This window comes from Passer montanus, unplaced genomic scaffold (genome assembly GCF_014805655.1).
Source record: "Passer montanus isolate IOZ18808 unplaced genomic scaffold, ASM1480565v1 scaffold47, whole genome shotgun sequence".
Taxonomy (NCBI): Eukaryota; Metazoa; Chordata; class Aves; order Passeriformes; family Passeridae; genus Passer; species Passer montanus.
The window spans coordinates 3,980,129-3,998,014 of NW_024369596.1; the positions used below are offsets into that span (position 1 = coordinate 3,980,129).

At 63.6% G+C, this 17,886-nt stretch overlaps 1 protein-coding gene across 10 annotated transcripts in view; it reads left to right on the forward strand.

Annotated features, from left to right (window-relative positions):
- Positions 1-7,880: 7,880 nt before the first annotated feature.
- The window catches only part of IGSF9B (immunoglobulin superfamily member 9B), a 47,535-nt gene continuing 37,529 nt past the window's right edge, over positions 7,881-17,886 (forward strand). For all 10 annotated transcript variants that reach the window (XR_005628983.1, XR_005628984.1, XR_005628985.1 and 7 more), the window contains exons 1-3: positions 7,881-7,986; positions 15,539-15,736; positions 17,637-17,783. Coding sequence is in view for 5 of the 10 variants with exons in the window: in XM_039722079.1 (XP_039578013.1) it covers positions 7,923-7,986; positions 15,539-15,736; positions 17,637-17,783 (409 nt within the window). In the remaining 5 variants the exon portion in view is untranslated. The remainder of the gene's footprint in view (positions 7,987-15,538; positions 15,737-17,636; positions 17,784-17,886) is intronic.

Genomic DNA, 17,886 nt, shown 5'->3' on the forward strand with positions numbered 1-17,886 from the left:
CTGCTCCCAGGACCATCTTCAGTGAAGGCAGAAAAATGGGAGGGAGTTTCCATGGTCCTGCTGCCTGAGCTGTGTCAGGAGGGTGCTGCAGGAGTGGGCGAGCACCCTGGGGAGAGTTTTCACGGTCCTGCTGCCTGAGCTGTCTCAGGAGGGTGCTGCAGGAGTGGGCGAGCACCCTGGAGGGGGGGGGATTTTTTGGGATGGGGGAGCACCAGCAAAGGAGGGTGCAGTGCTACCCCTGCCCACAGCCTCTTCAGGGCATTCCCTGGAGCTCTGCCGGCCTTCCAGGGGAGCCAGGCGTGTTCCTGGGGACTGATTGCACATTTGTCCCCGAAGTGGTCTGACTCGCTGCCGAGTCATCTTCCCGCAGCCCTGTGAATGCCGGGCTGATTGCTGCCTGGCAGGGAGGGAGCCTGGGGAGGGGGAAGCTGACTGGGAGCCAAGCCCAGCTGCGGGAAGCGCTGCCGACAGCCGCTGCCCCGGGCCGGGCTGGCTCGCCGGGCTGCTCGGCTCCGGCCAGCTCCTCTCGCAGCTTTGTGCCCCTCTCCATGGAAGATATGTTTTGGGGAGCTGTGTGTCCCGGTGGGGCAGGACCCCCACGTCCCCAAGAGAGCCCTGGGGCGCTGTAACCTCTCCCTGTGTCCCCTGGGAGTGCCGTGGCAGTAAAGGGTGACCTGGGGGTCCCCGGACCCGCAGGGTGGTGCCACTGTGATTTCTGCATGGGGATTTCCTCCCATGGCTGGCTGCAGTGTCACCTGCTCCTTGCACTTCACCCCCAAGTCTCTCCTGGTCCAGGGAGGGTTTGGGGACGCTGTGGTGATGCCCTGAGCTTGGGGGCACAAAGCCACCTGTCCTGGGCACCGTGTCTCCTTCAGCCCTTGGTGGTGGCACCTGGGCTGTGCCTGGAGGGGACACACGGGAGGGCCGGAGCCTCTTTTCACTGTGCCTGGTCTCCCGAGCAGAGCAGACAGCTTGGGGGGCTGTGGCCTCGGGCAATCCTGTTACAGGTTGCCAGGCTGCTGTTCCAGGGAGTTGGGGATTTGCCCACCCGCTGCGGGGCAGGGAGCAGCAGGAGGGGGCTGGGGCTGCACGGACACACACGGGGTTCCCTGGGAGGTTGGACTCTGCTTCCCCCATGCAGGATGTACCCCCATTTGGGGTGTGCCTGGTGTGGCTATGGGAAAAGCCATCCAGCAAAGGGTGGTCTCTGCCTGTTGGGTCCTCAGGGGCCACCCTGAGCCCCCCACCCTTTGAGGGAGGAGAAAAACAGGAACGGGTTCAGCCTGGGCAGGGAGGTGCGAGGCTGCAGACCCTGCAGCCATCATCTTCTCCCTGGAACAAAGGCGGCTCTGAGGCTCCCCTGCCTCCTGGCTCTGCACAAGAGATCCCTTCTCTCCGGCAGCAAAAGCCTTTTCTAAGCCCGGCCCCCCTCCCTCCTCGGGAGGCTGCAAGGCTCTTCCCTGCCCTGGCACCTGCCTGCCTGTGCCCTTCCTGGGGTGCTGAGGGGTCTCCGGCCGGGGAGGGGACCCCGACAGGATTGTCCCCTCCTGCAGCAGGGCCAGCACCTGGTGGTGGGATTTTGGGGGGCAAGGTTTGGATTGCAGACGGTCCCACATCCTGGGGACCCTGCCTGGCACCAGCAGGGCTCCTGGGGGAGCCTGGGGTGACGACCACCCCCCCTGGGGTGGGCTCTGCCCGCGGGCATCGGGGAGCCCGGCACGGCAGCAGAGATCAGAGAGAGGAGGAGAGCTCCTGCGCCGGTAATTACGGACGAGGTTGATGCCACATGATCCGGGACGTCAGCAGAGTGTCACAGCTGGTGACACGCTGCATGTGCAGGCGCTGGAAAGGATGCCAGGGCGAGAGGTTGGAGCAGCGGGACACGGCGTGTGCCCACAGCGCTGAGCCAGCCTGGCCTCCCGACCTTCCCTGAGTCACCTCTCGTCCCCAGCCTGCCAGGAGAGGTGCCTTGTCCCCCTCCCTCCGGGAGCTCAGCACGCTCCCCGTGCCTCAGTTTCCCCCGGTGCAGGGAGCTGAGCAGCTCTGTGCCTCGCCCCCCCAGCAAGGAGAGCGGCACGCTCCTGGCTTTTTGGGGATGTTCTCGGGGAAGCCAAGGCAAAGTGTGGTTACTCATGGCGATGACAGCGCCGATGACAAGTCCCGCAGCCCCCAGAAGCACGTGCTGTGCCTGTGCTCCCGCGCAGGGAGGTGTGTTCCCGGTGCCAGAGAGCCCCAGTGAGTAATGGGGTGGGCGGCAGTGCTGGGGTGCTGCCGCAGGGTACGTTCTGTCATCCCTGCAGCGTGGAGGGGCGACCCCCAGCAGCCCCGGGAGGGGTGTGTCCCCCCACGGGGCAGTGGGATGGGGGGTACAGCAGCACCCTGCTCTGTGTGAGGGGTGAGATGGGTCCCCGGGGAGCTCAGCAGCGTCCTGCTGCCCCTTGCTGGGGGAGCAAACACCAGGGCACGGTGTCTGGGGGTCTGGGGACCCCCAGGCTGCATCTTCTCCAGCCAGGATCCCACAGAGCAGCACAACAAGGCTTCCCCTGGCTGCCAGCGGGACAGGGATGCTCCACGCCGTGGAAAGCATATTTAGGCTGGAGAAGCAGGTGATGAGATAAGGATGGGGTATCGCGTTACCACAGTCGGATCTTCCTTTGAGGTTAACGAGACAAGACAGACAATCGCTGCTGCTTGATCCACGGAGTGCTGTGTGAGTGAGTCTATTAGTGGGCTGATGAGTAATTAGCTCTGTTGGAGACCTGCTAACGGGGGGAGAAAGTTGTTACCGTGACTCAACTGACCCCTCTTCGCACAAGTTTGGTGTGTCTTTTCTGAAATACCACAGGTGGATCATTCCACGACTTGGATGTGCAGCCAGGAAGGCATGGCAGGATATTCCCTGTTTGCCATCTGGAGTCACGCGTCGGGGATGAGCCACCAGCGAGGGGAGAGGGGCCGAGGAGGGAATGAGCCTAACCCCAGCTGGGTGTGAGCCGAGCCCATCTGCCTGCTCGTCCTTTGAGGGGGCTTGTTTTGGTCTCTCCGAGGAGCAGGCTGGCACAGCCCTCCCAGGCTCAGCTCCCGAGTTCCCAGCGCTCCCGCGGGCCCCTGCCCTGCTGCTCCTCCTCGCTGAGGTGGCAGGGATGCGGTGGGCTCTCCTGGTCCCTGCACAGAGAGGGGAGGAGGTGACAGCTGGGCCATGTGGGATGCTGTGAGACACCAAGTCCCACTTTCGGAATGTGGGCCGTTCCCTCCGAAGTGCAGGAGGCAGCTCTCCCGGGAGATCAGGTGTTGTGAGACTCGTGACTCCACCATGCAAATGCTGGAGGCTGTGAATAATCATGTACTTGTGCAGGGAGACTCAGCCCCGTGTGGGTTGGAGCATCCCTCGGCCAGGTGGGAAGCAGCTGGGTCCAGATTCCTGCTTTCCTGGACTGGTGACCAGCAGTGAGGAGCTAGAGGGAGAGAGGCAGCAATCCATACCCTGGCAAGTCCCATTTTCAGATCAGCCCCTCTCCAGTGTTGAGTATTTCTGCTGCCCCATATGAAGTCTGATCCAGATCCTTGCTGCTCCAAGTGCTGGAATTCCCTGGGTTTCCAGCCTGAGTTGTAGCTCATTCCCACTTTTCTTGTGCCACTTTCCAATCCAAACCTCTCTCCCTGATCCTGAGAGCCAAGTCTCAGGGAGATGGAGCAGGGCTCAGCCAGGGCTGCATCTCCCCCACATGAACGTGTGTGATGGGGAGAGCTGCAATCCCCCAGGTCTCTGCTGCTAATCTGAGAACTCCTGCCTCATCTGTCAGAGCTGTTTTCTTTTAAAGAACAACCACATTTTGGCATTTTTATCCCTCTTGTTAGGCAGAGCAGTGGAATTATCACTGGGCAGTGGTCAGTGGCTCAGCTGGGCACGATGGGCTCTGCTGGCCGTGGCTGTGTGGAGGACAAGGGCATCCCTGGCTCAGTAGCACAACACACAGGTACAGCTCAGCTCAGCAAAACGCTGCTGCAAGAGCAGCTCCAGCTGGGAATGTGGGGCAGGAAGGTGCCAGCTCCAGGGTGACCTGCATCCCATGGGAGCTGCAGCGCTGTGCCAGGCAGGGATGGGGACGCGACATCTGTGTGGGTCTGGGGGCTGTGTGGTTGATTTGGTTCCAGCTCATCCCCTTGGCACGGAGGGCTGCCTGGTGCCTCCCACGTGCTGGGCAGGAGGTGGCCATGGCCAGGGACTGGGGGGCTCCTTGCCTTGCCACCGATTCCTTCACCCGCTCCCGGCTCTGCCACCACAGACTGACGTGCAAGTACAAGGAGTGCCCTGCTCATGTAAATAAACCCAGCTATAAATAGAGAGGGAGAGAAGTGTGAAAACAGTGGGGAATGGATTTCATGAAACCAGCAAATTAGTCTGGAGAAACAAGGGTGTGAACTGACAGCCATGCTCCAAACCAAGCCCATATTTCCAGTTTCTTGAGGGATGTTGGTGGGGCCCCCGTGCTGGGCTCGGCTTGGGGATGCGCACACTGGGATCAGGGCTGGGTGCCCCTATCCACCACGGGCTCCTGATGCCTCCCAGGCTGGGCTGTGCTAACATAGGTGCCATCAATGCCCTTCATTATGTTTTCTTCCTCTTTGAACTAGTGGCAAAAGCCAGGTAAAGACATGGAGATGATCTGACTGGGGACACGGACTCCAGCTAGACCAGAACGCTTTGTCTCTGTCTGGCTGAGCGAGGGCACGTGGAGCTGTGCCAGCCTTGGGTTGGCTGCTCTGCAGGCAGTGAGTGATGGCTGGGAATTTTTGGGTGCTTTGAAGGTGGCAGGACCGGCGTGGGAAGGGTGCTGGACGAGGGGTTTTGCCCTCCAGGGCCGCTCCAAACCAGACTTTCAGGAAATAGGAGAGCAGCTTGGAGAGCAGAACTGCCCCAGCACAAGGGTCAGCCCTGGCTGTGCCAGCCCCTGTGGAGATCTGCAAGCTTTCACTTCAGGCCTCAGCACTAGGAGCTGAGTCAGGCTTTTATGAGGTCTTGGAATTTGCTGGGGAAGCAAAGTGCCCGGGAGCTCACGTGAGCTGGGCTGGGCTGGGGGATGCTCTTGCCTCCTGCCCAGGGCCGTGCCAACATCTGATCCTCCAGGAATGTAATTCCAGGCAGAAGCTGTGGGATGTTTCTCCAACTCCCACATCCTCTGCAAGAGTTGGGTTTGTATTTTTTTTTTTTTTTTTTTGCTTCTTTCCTGAACGTGCATGGGAAGAGGTGGGAAGAGCAGCAGCTCAGACCTCTTCCAATGGGCAAGGGGAAGACAGTGAGTGCTGGGGGCAAAACGCTGTGTCCCCCTCTCTGTATGAGCCTGTCCCCTCCCGGGCTGGCTGTCATCTAGGGAAGTTCAGTGGCCCATTTTCCATGGCTGGCACGCTCCTGGGGGAGCCAGCCCGGCTGTTTGCCCATCTGGCATCGCCAGGTCCTCGCAGGGAGGATGGGTGGGCTCAGATGGGGGAGCACAGGGGCACTTCCTGTTTTCTGCCCGTTTTCCTTTGAAATGAACCCAAATTCTCTCTTGTCAACTGGGCTGTAACAGTGAGCAAAGGGCCTGGAGCAGGAGCAGGGATGGTGGCACAGGGGGTGAAATGACAGAAGGAGGTGGCACAGCTGGTGCTAGAGGTGACAGTGGCACTGAGCCGGTGCCAGGTGAATGTGACACCAAGCTGTGGTGGTGGCAGTGAGGTGACTGAGCAGTGCAGGGCCCTGGCAGGGGTGACAGCAAGCTGGCGCAGGGGGCAGGTGACATATCTATCCCAGGCTGGTGGGGCGATGGCCCTGGCCTCTGCCAGGGCACAGATGGTGGCAGCTGGGTTACCCTGAGCTGGTGTGTGGCACAAGGCTGCAGTGGCCCCACGCAGCTGGCAGGGAGGTGACCCTGAGGTGGTGGCAGGGACAGATGGCACAGCTGATGTGGAGCTGGTGCAGGGGGCAGGTGGCTCAGCTGTGGTGGGGAGGTGACCCTGACTAGTCACAAACTGTCACTGGCGTGCCAGAGAAGAGGTGTGTGGCAGCAGGGGCAGGTGGCAGCTGGAGCCAGGGAGGTGACACTGCCCCAGGGGAGGGGGCACGTCTGGGGACAGGGAAGTGCTGCTGAGGTGTAGGGAGCACCTCCAGAGACAGGGAGGTGACACTAAGGGCGTGCAGGGGCACAGCTGGGGACAGGAAAGGAATGCTGAGCTGGCACAGAGAACGTATCTGGGGACAGAGAGTGACACTGAGCTGAAAGGGATGCTGAGGTGGTGTAGGGGACACATCTGGAGACAGGAAGGTGACGTTGCACCACTGCAGGGACACTTCTGGAGACAAGGAGGGAGCAGTGAGTCGGTGCAGTGACATCTGGGGATAGGGAAGTGATAATGAGTTGGTGCAGGGGCACATCTGGGGGTGGGGAGGTGGCACTGAACCAGTGCAGGGGCACATCTGGGCACAGGCAGGTGACATGGTACCAGTGTAGGGGCCCATCTGGGGATGGGGAGGTGACACTGGTCTGGTGTGGTGACACATCTGGGGACAGGGAGGTGGCACTGAGTGGGTGCAGTGACATCTGTGGACAGGGAGGTGACACTCAGTGCAGTGACACATTTGGGGGTGAGGAGGTGGCACTGAGTTGGTGTAGGGGCACACCTGTGGATGAGGAGGTGGCACTGATCTGGTGCAGTGATGCATCTGGGGTCGGGGGGGTGACACTGAGTAGGTGCGGTGACACATCTGGACACGGGGAGGTGGCACCGAGCCGGTGCAGGGGCACTCCTAGACAGAGGGAGGTGACACTGGACCGGTGCAGGGCGCACCTAGACATAGGGAGGGGACACTGTACTGGTGCACGGCACATCTGGGGACAGGGAGGTGACACTGATCTGGTTCGGTGACACATCTGGACACAGGGAGGTGGCACTGAGATTGTGTGGTGGTGCATTTGGACACGGGGAGGTGACACTGCACCGGTGCAGGGGCACACCTAGACACGGGGAGGTGACACTGGGATGGTGCATGGCACATCTGGGGACAGGGAGGTGACACTGTACCGGTGCAGGGCACATCTGGACACAGGGAGGTGACACTCTACTGGTTCAGGGGCACACCTAGACACGGGGAGGTGACCCTGCACCGGTTCAGGGGCACACCAAGAGACAAGGAGGTGACTCTGATCCGGTGCAGGGCACATCTGGACACAGGGAGGTGACACTGTACCGGTTCAGGGGCACACCTGCACACGGGGAGGTGACACTGTACCGGTGCAGGGCACACCTAGACACAGGGAGGTGACACTGTACTGGTGCAGGGCACACCTAGACACAGGGAGGTGACACTGTACCAGTGCAGGGCACATCTGGGGACAGTCAGGTGACACCGATCCGGTTCGGCGGCACATCTGTACACGGGTAGGTGGCCCCGCGGCGGCTCGGCGGCACACGTGGGCACGGGGAGGCGGCCCGGCGGGGGCGCAGGCCGCGGCCCGTGCGGGCGCGGGGAGGTGACGGACAGGCAGGTGACACCGATCCGGTTCGGCGGCACATCTGTACACGGGTAGGTGGCCCCGCGGCGGCTCGGCGGCACACGTGGGCACGGGGAGGCGGCCCGGCGGGGGCGCAGGCCGCGGCCCGTGCGGGCGCGGGGAGGTGACCGTCCGGCGGAGGTGACCGCGCCGCTCCCGGCAGTGCGCATGATACTGCGGCGCAGGGGCCCCGTGCGCGCCAACCCACCTTGAACCGGCCCGGGCCGCGGCGGCGGCCAATCACCGCCCACTCCGCCGGGGCGCGGCCAATGGGCGGCGGGCGGGGGCGGTGCCGAGCCGCTAAAGGGCGCAGGCTAGGCTGCACCGCGCGGCGGAGCGCAGGTGCGGCGCGGGGCGGGCGGAAGATGCTGCGCACCGGGGGCCGGTAGTACTATGATTTGGTATGTGGCCGCTTTGGTAGCAAGTGTGCTCGGCGCCCGCGGGCTGCCCGTCCAAGGTGAGTGCGGCCGCGGGGTGTTCTCGGCCGGGAGGAGCCCGGGAGGGCCGCGCCGGGGTCTGCGGGGCGGTGGCGGGGCCGCCTTTGCGGGTTCCCCCCCCTCTCCCGGTGTACCGGATGCGGCGGGGGGGATGCGCATGGACCGGGAAGGATGCGCGCACCGAGGGGGCATCACGTCCCGGGGAGAGGGTACCGGGAAGGGGCTGGGGAGGAGGCAGGAGGGGGAACTGCGGCTGCCAAGGCGGTTTGCGGGGTTCGCGTCTTCCCCGCTGCCGGTGCGGGGACCGAGCGCTTCCCGCTGCGGCGGGGCGCTGGCGATTCCTTCATCCCCCGCTGCCGGGGGGAGCCGGGAGCGCCCGGCGCATCCTCCCTCCGCAGGCGCTCGGCGGGGCTGGCCGTGACCTCCCCGAGGGCAGCGGCTGCAGCTGGGGAAGTTCGGGAAGCCGCGCTGCCGGTGCGGCGGAGCCTCTGCCCAGGGGCTGGAAATTCCCTTTGGGAAAAGGCGAGCGGGTGCGGGTCCTGGCGGCGAGGGAGCGCGGCTGGCTGGGTGTCCCCGTTGATCGGGGATGGGCAAGCTTTTCTCCGCATTCGGATTTCTTCTCTCATCCTGAGGAAAGCGCCTGCGGCAGCTCCGGGGGGTGCGGGCAGCGTTTGCCCTTCCCTGCAAGGGTAGCCCGGCTGGGCAAGGAGAAATGCAGGAGGGATTCGTCGCCTTCCCCTGCAGCGCCCCGGCTGCGGGTTTGGGGGTGACTTTGCTCCCACCCCCCCGCCCAGGAGAGGCTGCCCTCCTTCTCCCCCCACTGCAGGCTGGCTGCTGTGCTGTGGTAAACTGAGGCACAGGGTTGTCCAAGGTCAGGACGGAGACGGCAGCAAGGAATAACCCTGATTTTCCTGCTCTAGCTTCTTTCCCTTCAGCTGCCAGCCCCCTCCCACCCCTCCGAGCCATCCCTGCAGGTAGAGAGGAGCTCCCTGCCGCTGGTGCAGCACCGTCCCCCATCTCTGCCGCTGGCTCCTCTCTGGGCACACGGCTTTCCCTGCGTCCCGGTGGTCCTTACCCGGGATGAGACCCTGGAGCCGTGCCCCGGGTCTCACCCACCCTGCCCATGGGGATGCGGTGGCTGCCGGCAGCCAGCGATGCCTGGCTGGGAGCCACCACCAGTCCCTTCCCCGTGGTAGGGGGACACTGTCTTGGGGGGCACGGGTGGGCTGGGAGGGGACACGTTCCGGGGTGCTGCAGCCCCCCCAGTTCACAGCACTCCCCGAGCCCCCTGGGTCACATCTGTGCCGTGCCACAGTCCCTTGTCCTCGTCGCCTGGCAGGCGGCTCCTGGAGGCAGGGGGTGTGTGTCAGGACGGGGCTGTCCTTTCGGGGGGTTCACGATGGAGCTGCCCCATTTTGGGGTACGTAGCCCCTCTCACTGAGCCGTGGCCGGCTGCTGCCTGCCTGAGCTGCGTGCTGCAGTGTGGTGAGGCAGTGTTTGCAGCAGCTGCTCGTACAGGGATGCTCCGCCGGGGAGAGGAGCAGAGCAGCGCGTTCGGCGCCTGGGAACTTGGAAATACCCTGGAGCCGCTGGGATGGAGCTCCGGAACCGGTGCCGGGGTGGGTGGGTGCCGGGGAGCCCCGGCACGGGGGTGCTGTGCGTGTGGAGCAGCGTGTACGTGATGAATGAGCGTGCCGTGAGTAATGCGTGGGTGGGTGCCGGGGGAGGGGGTGCTGCGGGCCGCCGCGGCCCCCGCAGGGGCAGGGAGCCCACGGCACTGGCCCCAGCTGCTGCAGCCCTTTGGTCCCAGCACTGTCCCGTCCTCGTGGGGAGTTGTCACCCTGCTCTGCTTGGGAGGAGAGCTGGGGCTCACCGTGTGCTGGTGCCCTCGCTGGGGCTTTTCCTCTTGCCGTGGCCTTCCTCCCACACCACTCCCTCCTTGCCGAGCTGAGGAGCAGCGGTGCTGGCCCTGGGCAGCCTTCTTGCCTGGCTCTCCAAGGGCTTTCCAGGCGTTAATCGGCTCAGAGAGGGAAGGAGGGTGCGTTATCCCCTCTTATGGCATGGGGGAGGAGAGCCGGGACGTGACCGCGCCAGGAGTGGGTGTCAGAGGAAGGATCCGGCCTCCTGGCATTCCCAGCAGTGCCGTCACACCGAGGGGCTTTTCCTCCCTCTCCCACGAGCGTGACGCTGTGGCACCAGAGTGGGGACGCTCGTGGATCCGGCAGGAGGCTTTGCAGAGGGAGGATTCGGCTCCGCTGGAGAGGTTCCCTGGGCACCGCAGCGGGCGATGCTCCTGGCGCTGACCTTGGCCAGTTGGAGTGGCTCGGGGTGGCAGTGCCAGCCCTGCCTTCCCTGCCCGCTTGCGGTGCAGAGCTCTTGGGTTTTACCTCTTTGGCCGTGGTGGAGTCTGGACCGGGAGCCGCTGGATTTGGCACGTGTGGCTTTGGCCCCGCTCTCTTCTGGCAAGGGGATGGCTTGGCACCGGGAACAGCCAAGGGCGTTGGCCGGGCTCCCGTTTCCATCATTCCCTGGAGGTTTTCTGCTCCTCTGGACCTGTTGGATGGGAGCACACGGGGCAGGGAGGGACGTGAGCGGCGCGGTTGATGACTTGGCTTGCCGGAGGGTCTTTGCGGCGATGCTTTGCCGGCTCAGTTGCCTTTTGACTTGGAAGATGCAGCTTTGCTGGTGATGGGTGAGCCCTGCAAGTTCCTCTCCAGAGCTGTGGCAGGGTGGCATAGCTCCCATTCACCTCTGGTCCTCCGTCGTGGAGGTTGTGCCTTCACGCTGGACGAGGAGCCCTGCAGGTGGGCCAGCAGTGGGTCCAGCCCCATGCCGTGCCGACGGAGGAATCCTTCCCTCTCCCTTTCCCTGCGGTAGGAATCTCCCAGGCTGGGAGCCCTGAGCGACCAGCTGGCCTTTGGAAAAACAACTCGCTTCCTCCGTGGAGAGGCTGGCGTTGGTGGGAGGGCTGCCTGAGCCAGGAACAGCGTGATTCAGGAGCTGCTGGCGGGCAGCTCGGAGCGCTGCCTGCATCCCAGTTTCCTGCTGGAGGGCTGTGAATGCATCGGGATGGTACCCGCTGCTCCACAGGGAAGGTGGTGCCAGCCTGCACGGGGGTACAGGTGTGATGTGGGGCTGGACTGGGGGCACAGCACCCTGGCAGCGCTCTCCAGCTGCTGGAAGTCTCCTCTGGGATGGGTTTGGTGCTCCAGCTCCCACCACAGCTGCTTGATTGTCCCTGTGGTGCATGGAGGGAGCTCATGGGGAGCGCACAGGTAGCTGCTGGTCGTTGCTGGGAGATGATGCTTCCCACGAGGCAGCTGCCAACACCGGATGCTCAACACCGGGTTGGTGGTGATTAGAGGGAGGGGGCACAAGGGACCCCCAGACAGGAGTAAGGTGACCTCAGGGAAGTAATTTTCTTTCCTGCTTCATCTCCGTGCCTCACAGAGCACCAACCTGTGCTCCCAGCCAGGCACATACCCACCTGTGCCATTCCAGGGAGCAAGAACCCACTGTGGTGCAGCATCCCATGCATGCATTCCCCTTGGGATGCCAGGACAGCTGCCTGCCTGCCTGGGGCGGGTGGTGGTGGTCCCACAGGACACCCCTTGTGCCCAGGAACGGCGTTCTGAGTCCCCATCTCACTGGCGATGGGGCACCAAGCCACCCCTCAGAGCTGCTAATCCTTCTCCTCCCTGGCCCCGTGTGACCTTGAGGCATGTCACTTGACCTGCGCATCGCCCTCCATCCATCTGGAAAATCGGGTTTAAAACGCAGGAATCGCACTGAAAGCCCAGATGCTGCTTTCCAGCTGGGGGAGGGGGTGAGGGCTGTGCTCCCAGCCCCAGGGCTTCTCCCACCATGGGACAGGCGGGTGCTTTTGGGGGCTCTGGATACCCCAGGATAGGCAAAGGGACTGGGTTTGTAATGGGGGTGCAGCCCCCACTGAGATATTTAGGGGGCTACAGAGGTGGGGGACAGGCAAACTCCCAACACCCCACACCCTGCCCTGGCAGCCGGGGTCCCTGCAGCACGTTGTCCCTGTCCCCCACCCTGCACTGCAGTCTCCCCCCGTGTTCATTTCATGGCGATGGCTGCCTGCTCTCCTTCCCTGCTGGCCTCCATATGCCACGCTGGTGGCCTTGTCCTCAGAGATCCCTGCCATATCCCGCCTCCACCGATGGGAGCGGGATGTGTCAGAGCACATCTCGTCTCGGCTCACCAGGGAGGAGAGGTCCACAGGCTCCGGGCCTGTGCTGCTCCCTCAGCCGTCCCCATGGGGGCACGGGGTGGGGATGAGTGCCGGGGGTGTGGGGCAGCACTGGAAATGGGTAGTGGTGCCTCTGTCAGCAGGCTGCAAGGCTATGGTGGGTCAGGACAGGATGCCCTCTCTGCCCCAGGGCAGGGGTGTCCACTGTGCCAGGAGAGGAAGCTTTCCCAGGTGTTAATTCCTTTGGAATTTCCTCTCTGCCATGGCCTTGTCCTTCTCACAAGGCACCTGCAGGAAGGCTCCTGCTTCAGCGAGCGCAGCAGAGATGCTGGAGCCTTCAGCTTCACCAAAACCTATGGCATCTTCCACCTGTGCCCTTGGGATCTGAGGAGCTGGATGCCCAGATCCATGTGGGGGTCTCCCCGTCCTTGGCACCGCCGTCCTGGGGAGCCCCGCGGTGGCACCGTCTCGGTGGCGGCAGCCTTCCCTCCTCTCCCTTTGGGATGCTGTTCAACTCCACCTCCGCATCTTGTATTCTTGCCTCCTGGCACGCGGCATGCTTTTATTTTTCCTGGATCTGCTTGGATGACGAAGCCTGTTGATTACTTGTTTTTCTTTACGAGGCATCCCCCAGCTTCACGTGAGCTCCTGCACCGAGGCGGATTTGGGGTTCACCTCGGTGCTGCCGTTCCCTGATGTTGACCCCGTTTCCAAACCGCAGATTCAGCCTTGAAACCTCTCTGAACTTGGCTGGGAAAATCAAGTGGGTTTAAAAATACCCCGTCTATTTGTGCTCTGTTTCTTCTGGCGTCTGCGGGTTGTTTTCAAGCGTTTCCCTACAAATGTGGGGGTGAGAAAACACTTTGAATCGAGAGCTGCAGTCTCCATTGCTCGCTTTCTTCATGGTCTGGACTTGGGAGGAAAACCTGGTCAGCGCTGGGACCCCTCAGGGTTGGTGGGTGGGAAGTTGAGGAGACCCAAAGAGGGTTTGTGAGACATCTCCCCATTGCCTTCCTGGCGCTCTGGAAGTGGGGGCAGGAGGGCACGGGGCCGGTAGCGGGGCGGGTGGCAGCTGGGGAGAGCCGGGGGCCGGTTCTCCGCCGTGGCTGCCAGTCGGCCGTGCGCTGGGGAGGTGATGCTCAGCCGTGCGTGCAATTCCCCACCGGCCTTGCGATCAGACACCGGCGCTGCGAGCTGCCGGGGATGACCTATTTTCCTGCAGCCCTGGCCAGGCGTGGGTCCGGCGGAGCGGCTGGCTCGTCCCCTCCCCGGGGACGTCACCCACTGCTCTGCCAGGGAGCCAGTCAGGGGATCCTGGTGAAGTGTCACTCCCTGGCGCCCATCCCCAGGGTGTCTGGGTGGCCTCTTGGGCAGCGAGCTTGCTCCAGCTGGGCAAACATTAGCATTCCAGGCGCCAGTTGGAAAGCAAGATTCTGTTTTGGTAGCCCAGGAGCTGGAGCGCTGGGGCAGGTGGGGGGCTTGGGAAAGGGGCTTTGCTGCTACCACTTCCATCTTCTAGATGTAGAGAGTGTAGAGGGTGTCACTTTGCAGGGGACGAGGTGCTGGGGACCTGCTCGCTCGGGCAGGGCGGCCGGGGAAGCGCGTCCTTGGATGCTCTTGAGCAGCACGTGACGGCTCCGTCCCCGATCAGCGCAGCGGGACCATGGGCAGGGAACGGGGGGCTCCAGCCCTGCGGCGCAGCCCCCCTCACCCTCCCGCATGGAGGGGTCAGGACGGGTTCTCACAGCTCACTGCCGGGGTGGCAGGGGAGGGCTGGTGCCGTCCCTGCTGACAGGGTGCGAACGGGAGCTCATCGGCGATGCAGCGCTAACGAGGGATGGAAAGGTGCAAGAGCGTTGTCGAGGCGGTGCAACGCGTGTGCGGGGGTGTGCGTGCACACCGCACGTGTGTGCTCAGCGATCCCCCCCGCCCCGCTGGGCTCCGGGCGCATCCCTGGCCGTGCAGGACCCCCAGCTCTGCAGGACCCCCAGAGCGGCTGCCTGCGGTGGGTGTGCAATGCAGCATCTGCTCCTTGCAGATGGCTCGCAGCTCTGCGCCCCGGCGTCACCCACCCCGCTGCCACCAGCCAGCCCTCCCAGTTAAAGAGCCACCCGTGCCCGGTTTGCTGGTGGCGTGGGGGCTTGGGTGACCCTCGGGCTGTGACCCTCTGCAGGGACACGCCTGGTGCGTGCCGTGTGCGAGCCGCGGCCAGCTCTGCCCGCTGCCCTTCCCGCGGGGACACGGGGCTGGTGGGCCCGTGGGGTGGCACATCACGGACCTCTCGCCGGTACGCGCTTGTGCCAGAGCCAAAAATAGCCGGTGATGCTCGGTGATGCTCGGCTCCCGCGGCGGGGAAGCGGTGATGTCACTCGCCGCCAATCACCGGCGGCCCCGAGGAGCAGCGCGGAGGAGTGGGAACGTGCTTCCCCGAGCATCCCTCCCCGAGCATCCCCCCCAGAACCGCCAGCGGCTGTGTGCCAGGAAAACGGGGGGCCCTTCCTTGATGGGAAGGGCGATGTGGGTCTAAACCTAGATTTGGGGACCCCCTGTTTGGCTTCCTCCCAGCTCTGGGTTTCCCTGTCTGAACGCCGTGCTGAGGATGCAGCTTTGCTGCTGCTGGCAGAGCGGGATGACGCCAGGCTGCAGCGAGCAGGGCGGCACAGCCGGGGTGGAGCAGCCTGGGAGCTGAGACCAAAGTCCTCTGTAATTAGGCAGCTGGGAGGAGCAGGGTGACAGACCCGACGCACAGGTCGCAGACGGGTTCCAGGCTTGGGGCTCCCGGGGATGCCCGAGGACATGTGGGCTTGGTTGGACCATGGCAGCTCCAGGGACCCAGCCCATCCTGGCACCGTGGGAGAGCTGGGTCCGAGGGCTGGCACAGCAGAGCTGTGGCCAGGGGTCTCTGCATGCTCAGTCCCGCCTGCTGGAGGATGCAGGGGCACAAGCTAAAAGCAGCCTTTTCCCTGCCATAAGGATACAGGGTAGCCCAGATGGTGCTGCTATGTGGGGAGCAGTGCTAGGCATGCTCTGTGCCCCTCTGCTGAGAGCAGGGGTCCCCAAAACCCCTGTGGCGGTCACTGGGCATCACCCTTGCCCTGTGCAGAGGTTGGGAAGCTGTCCTGGAGCATTGGGGTGCTGATGGCCACTGTCCTGACTCCTGTGGTAGCTCGGGGTGGCCTTGGAGTGTAAGGGCTTAGGACCCCCTGTTGTTTTTGGGGCAAGGGCGAATCACGGGCTGCCCTTGGGGACAGGCGGTTAGGGATGGGCATTACTACTGCTCTTGCTCTCCTGGGCATCCTGGTTCGATGCTGGGCAGCAGCAGTGGGATCAGCCACAGATTCTTCCTTCACCCCCTGCAGGTGCCCTTGGCTCGAGGGAGGAGCCCGAGTTCGTGACCGCTCGCGCTGGCGAGAGCGTGATCCTGGGATGCGACGTGATCCACCCGCTCACGGGACAGCCCCCTCCCTATGTCGTGGAGTGGTTCAAGTTCGGCGTCCCCATCCCCATCTTCATCAAGTTTGGGTTTTACCCTCCCCATGTGGACCCAGAGTATGCCGGTGAGTCCCGGGGGACGAGGGGAGGGTGCCGAGTCCCGGCTGCGGCGTGGCTCGGGACGCGCAGCTCCGCTCCATCCGCTCCTCCGTCGGAAACCACGCGGGCTCTGCCTCTCGTTGCTCGCTTTCCACCCAGTTGGTTTTAATTAAGCAGCAGCGTTAGGAAGCCAGCTGGGCTGCGTGGGACGGGAGCAAGCGAGGCAGAGAAACCCAGGGTGACGCGTGGTGGCGGTGGCTGCTGCTGCCGCTGCTGCGCCCCAGAGCAGCTGTGAGCCCAGGGAGGGGTGCTGGGGGGACAGTGGGGATGGAGCCAGGGCCACGTGCTAGGCGGAGGTGACAGGTTGGAGCTGCAGAACTCATGTGGCTGCTTGCCAATGTGCTGCCTGTGACACGTGGCCGGTGTCCTCTGGTGGGAGCTGTGAGCTGGAAGCCAGCCCTGAGAAGGTTGGTGTAGCAGGACAGACACACTGTGGTATCTCTTTCCCTGTGGAATGCTGTCCTGGGAATCTTCCCTGGGCCTTATGGGACTCTGCCCAAATTGCTCTCTAAGAAATGCTGCAGCAGGGAAGATGCACCAGCTGAGCCCTGCCAAACTCAGCTCAGCAATGAGCAATCCCACAGCCCGGTGGCCACTGCACCGGGGTGGAGGTTTAGGCTGCTCTGCTCCTGACCCAGTTTTTGGGGCTGTGCACAGGGTCAGCTCAGGGCTGCCCTGCTTTCTGGGAGTCTCCCAGGCGGGGGAAAGCTTTGGGGCACACCTGCGTGCCGGCTGTGCCGCCGCCAGCCCCCGGCTGGGAGCAGAAGGCCGGTGTCACTGTGGGCAGACATTGCTCGAGGCACCTTGCCTGGCCCTGGCAGCTTGGCTCTGCCGTCCCCAGATGGGCGAGTGTGTCACCGGCCTGGCACCACCGGCCTGGCACCACCGGCTGCAACCACACCATGGGGCTCAGCCAACCCCAAACTGGGAGAGCGACCCACAGGGATGGGGTGTCCCCTGGGGTGATGTTCTGGGGGGTTGCTCTGGTGTCAGGATGGTTTGTTCCCCACAGTGATGCTCTGGGAGCTGCTCCAGTTTGGGATGGAGTGTCCCCTGCAGTGATTCTCCAGGGGCTGCTCCAGTTTGGGATGGGGCGTCTCCTGCAGTGACAATCAGGATGGTTTGTTCCCCACAGTGATTCTCCAGGGGCTGCTCCAGTTTGGGATGGGGCGTCTCCTGCAGTGACACTTTAGGGGCTGCTCTGGTGTGGGGTTGGGGTGGCCCCTGTAGCCATGCTCTAGGGGCTGCACCAGTTTGGGATGGGGTGTCTCCTGCAGTGACACTTTGGGGGCTGCTCTGGTGTGGGGTTGGGGTGGCCCCTGTAGCCATGCTCTAGGGGCTGCACCAGTTTGGGATGGTTTGCTCCCTGCAGTGATGTTCTGGGAGCTGCATCAGTTTGGGATGGTGTCACCTGCAGCAATACTTTGGGGGCTTCTCTGGTGTGGAGATGGAGTGTCCCCTGCGGCCATGCTCTGGGTGCTGCTCCAGTTTGGGATGGGGTGTCCCTTGCAGTGATGCTCCAGTTTGGGATGGGGTGTCCCTTGCAGTGAGGCTCCGGGGGCTGCTCCAGTTTGGGATGGGGTGTCCCTTGCAGTGATGCTCCGGGGGCTGCTCCAGTTTGGGATGGGGTGTCCCTTGCAGTGAGGCTCTGGGGGCTGTTCCAGTTTGGGATGGGGTGTCCCTTGCGGTGCTGTTCCAGTTTGGGATGGGGTGTCCCTTGCAGTGATGCTCTGGGGGCTGCTCCAGTTTGGGATGGGGTGTCCCTTGCGGTGCTGTTCCAGTTTGGGATGGGGTGTCCCTTGCGGTGACGCTCCGGGGGCTGCTCTGGTGCTGGGAACATGGTGCCAACGCTGTGCTCTCCCACAGGCCGGGCCAGCCTGCACGACAAAGCCTCCCTGCGCATTGAGCAGGTGCGCTCCGAGGACCAGGGCTGGTACGAGTGCAAAGTGCTCATGCTGGACCAGCAGTACGACACCTTCCACAACGGCAGCTGGGTCCACCTCACGGTCAATGGTGAGCGGGGCGGGGGCTGCGGCATCCCTGCGGTGCCAAAATGGGATTTCTGGTGGGTGCTGCATGTCTGGGGCATGCTGGGCCTCAGTGGTGTCTGTGCCTG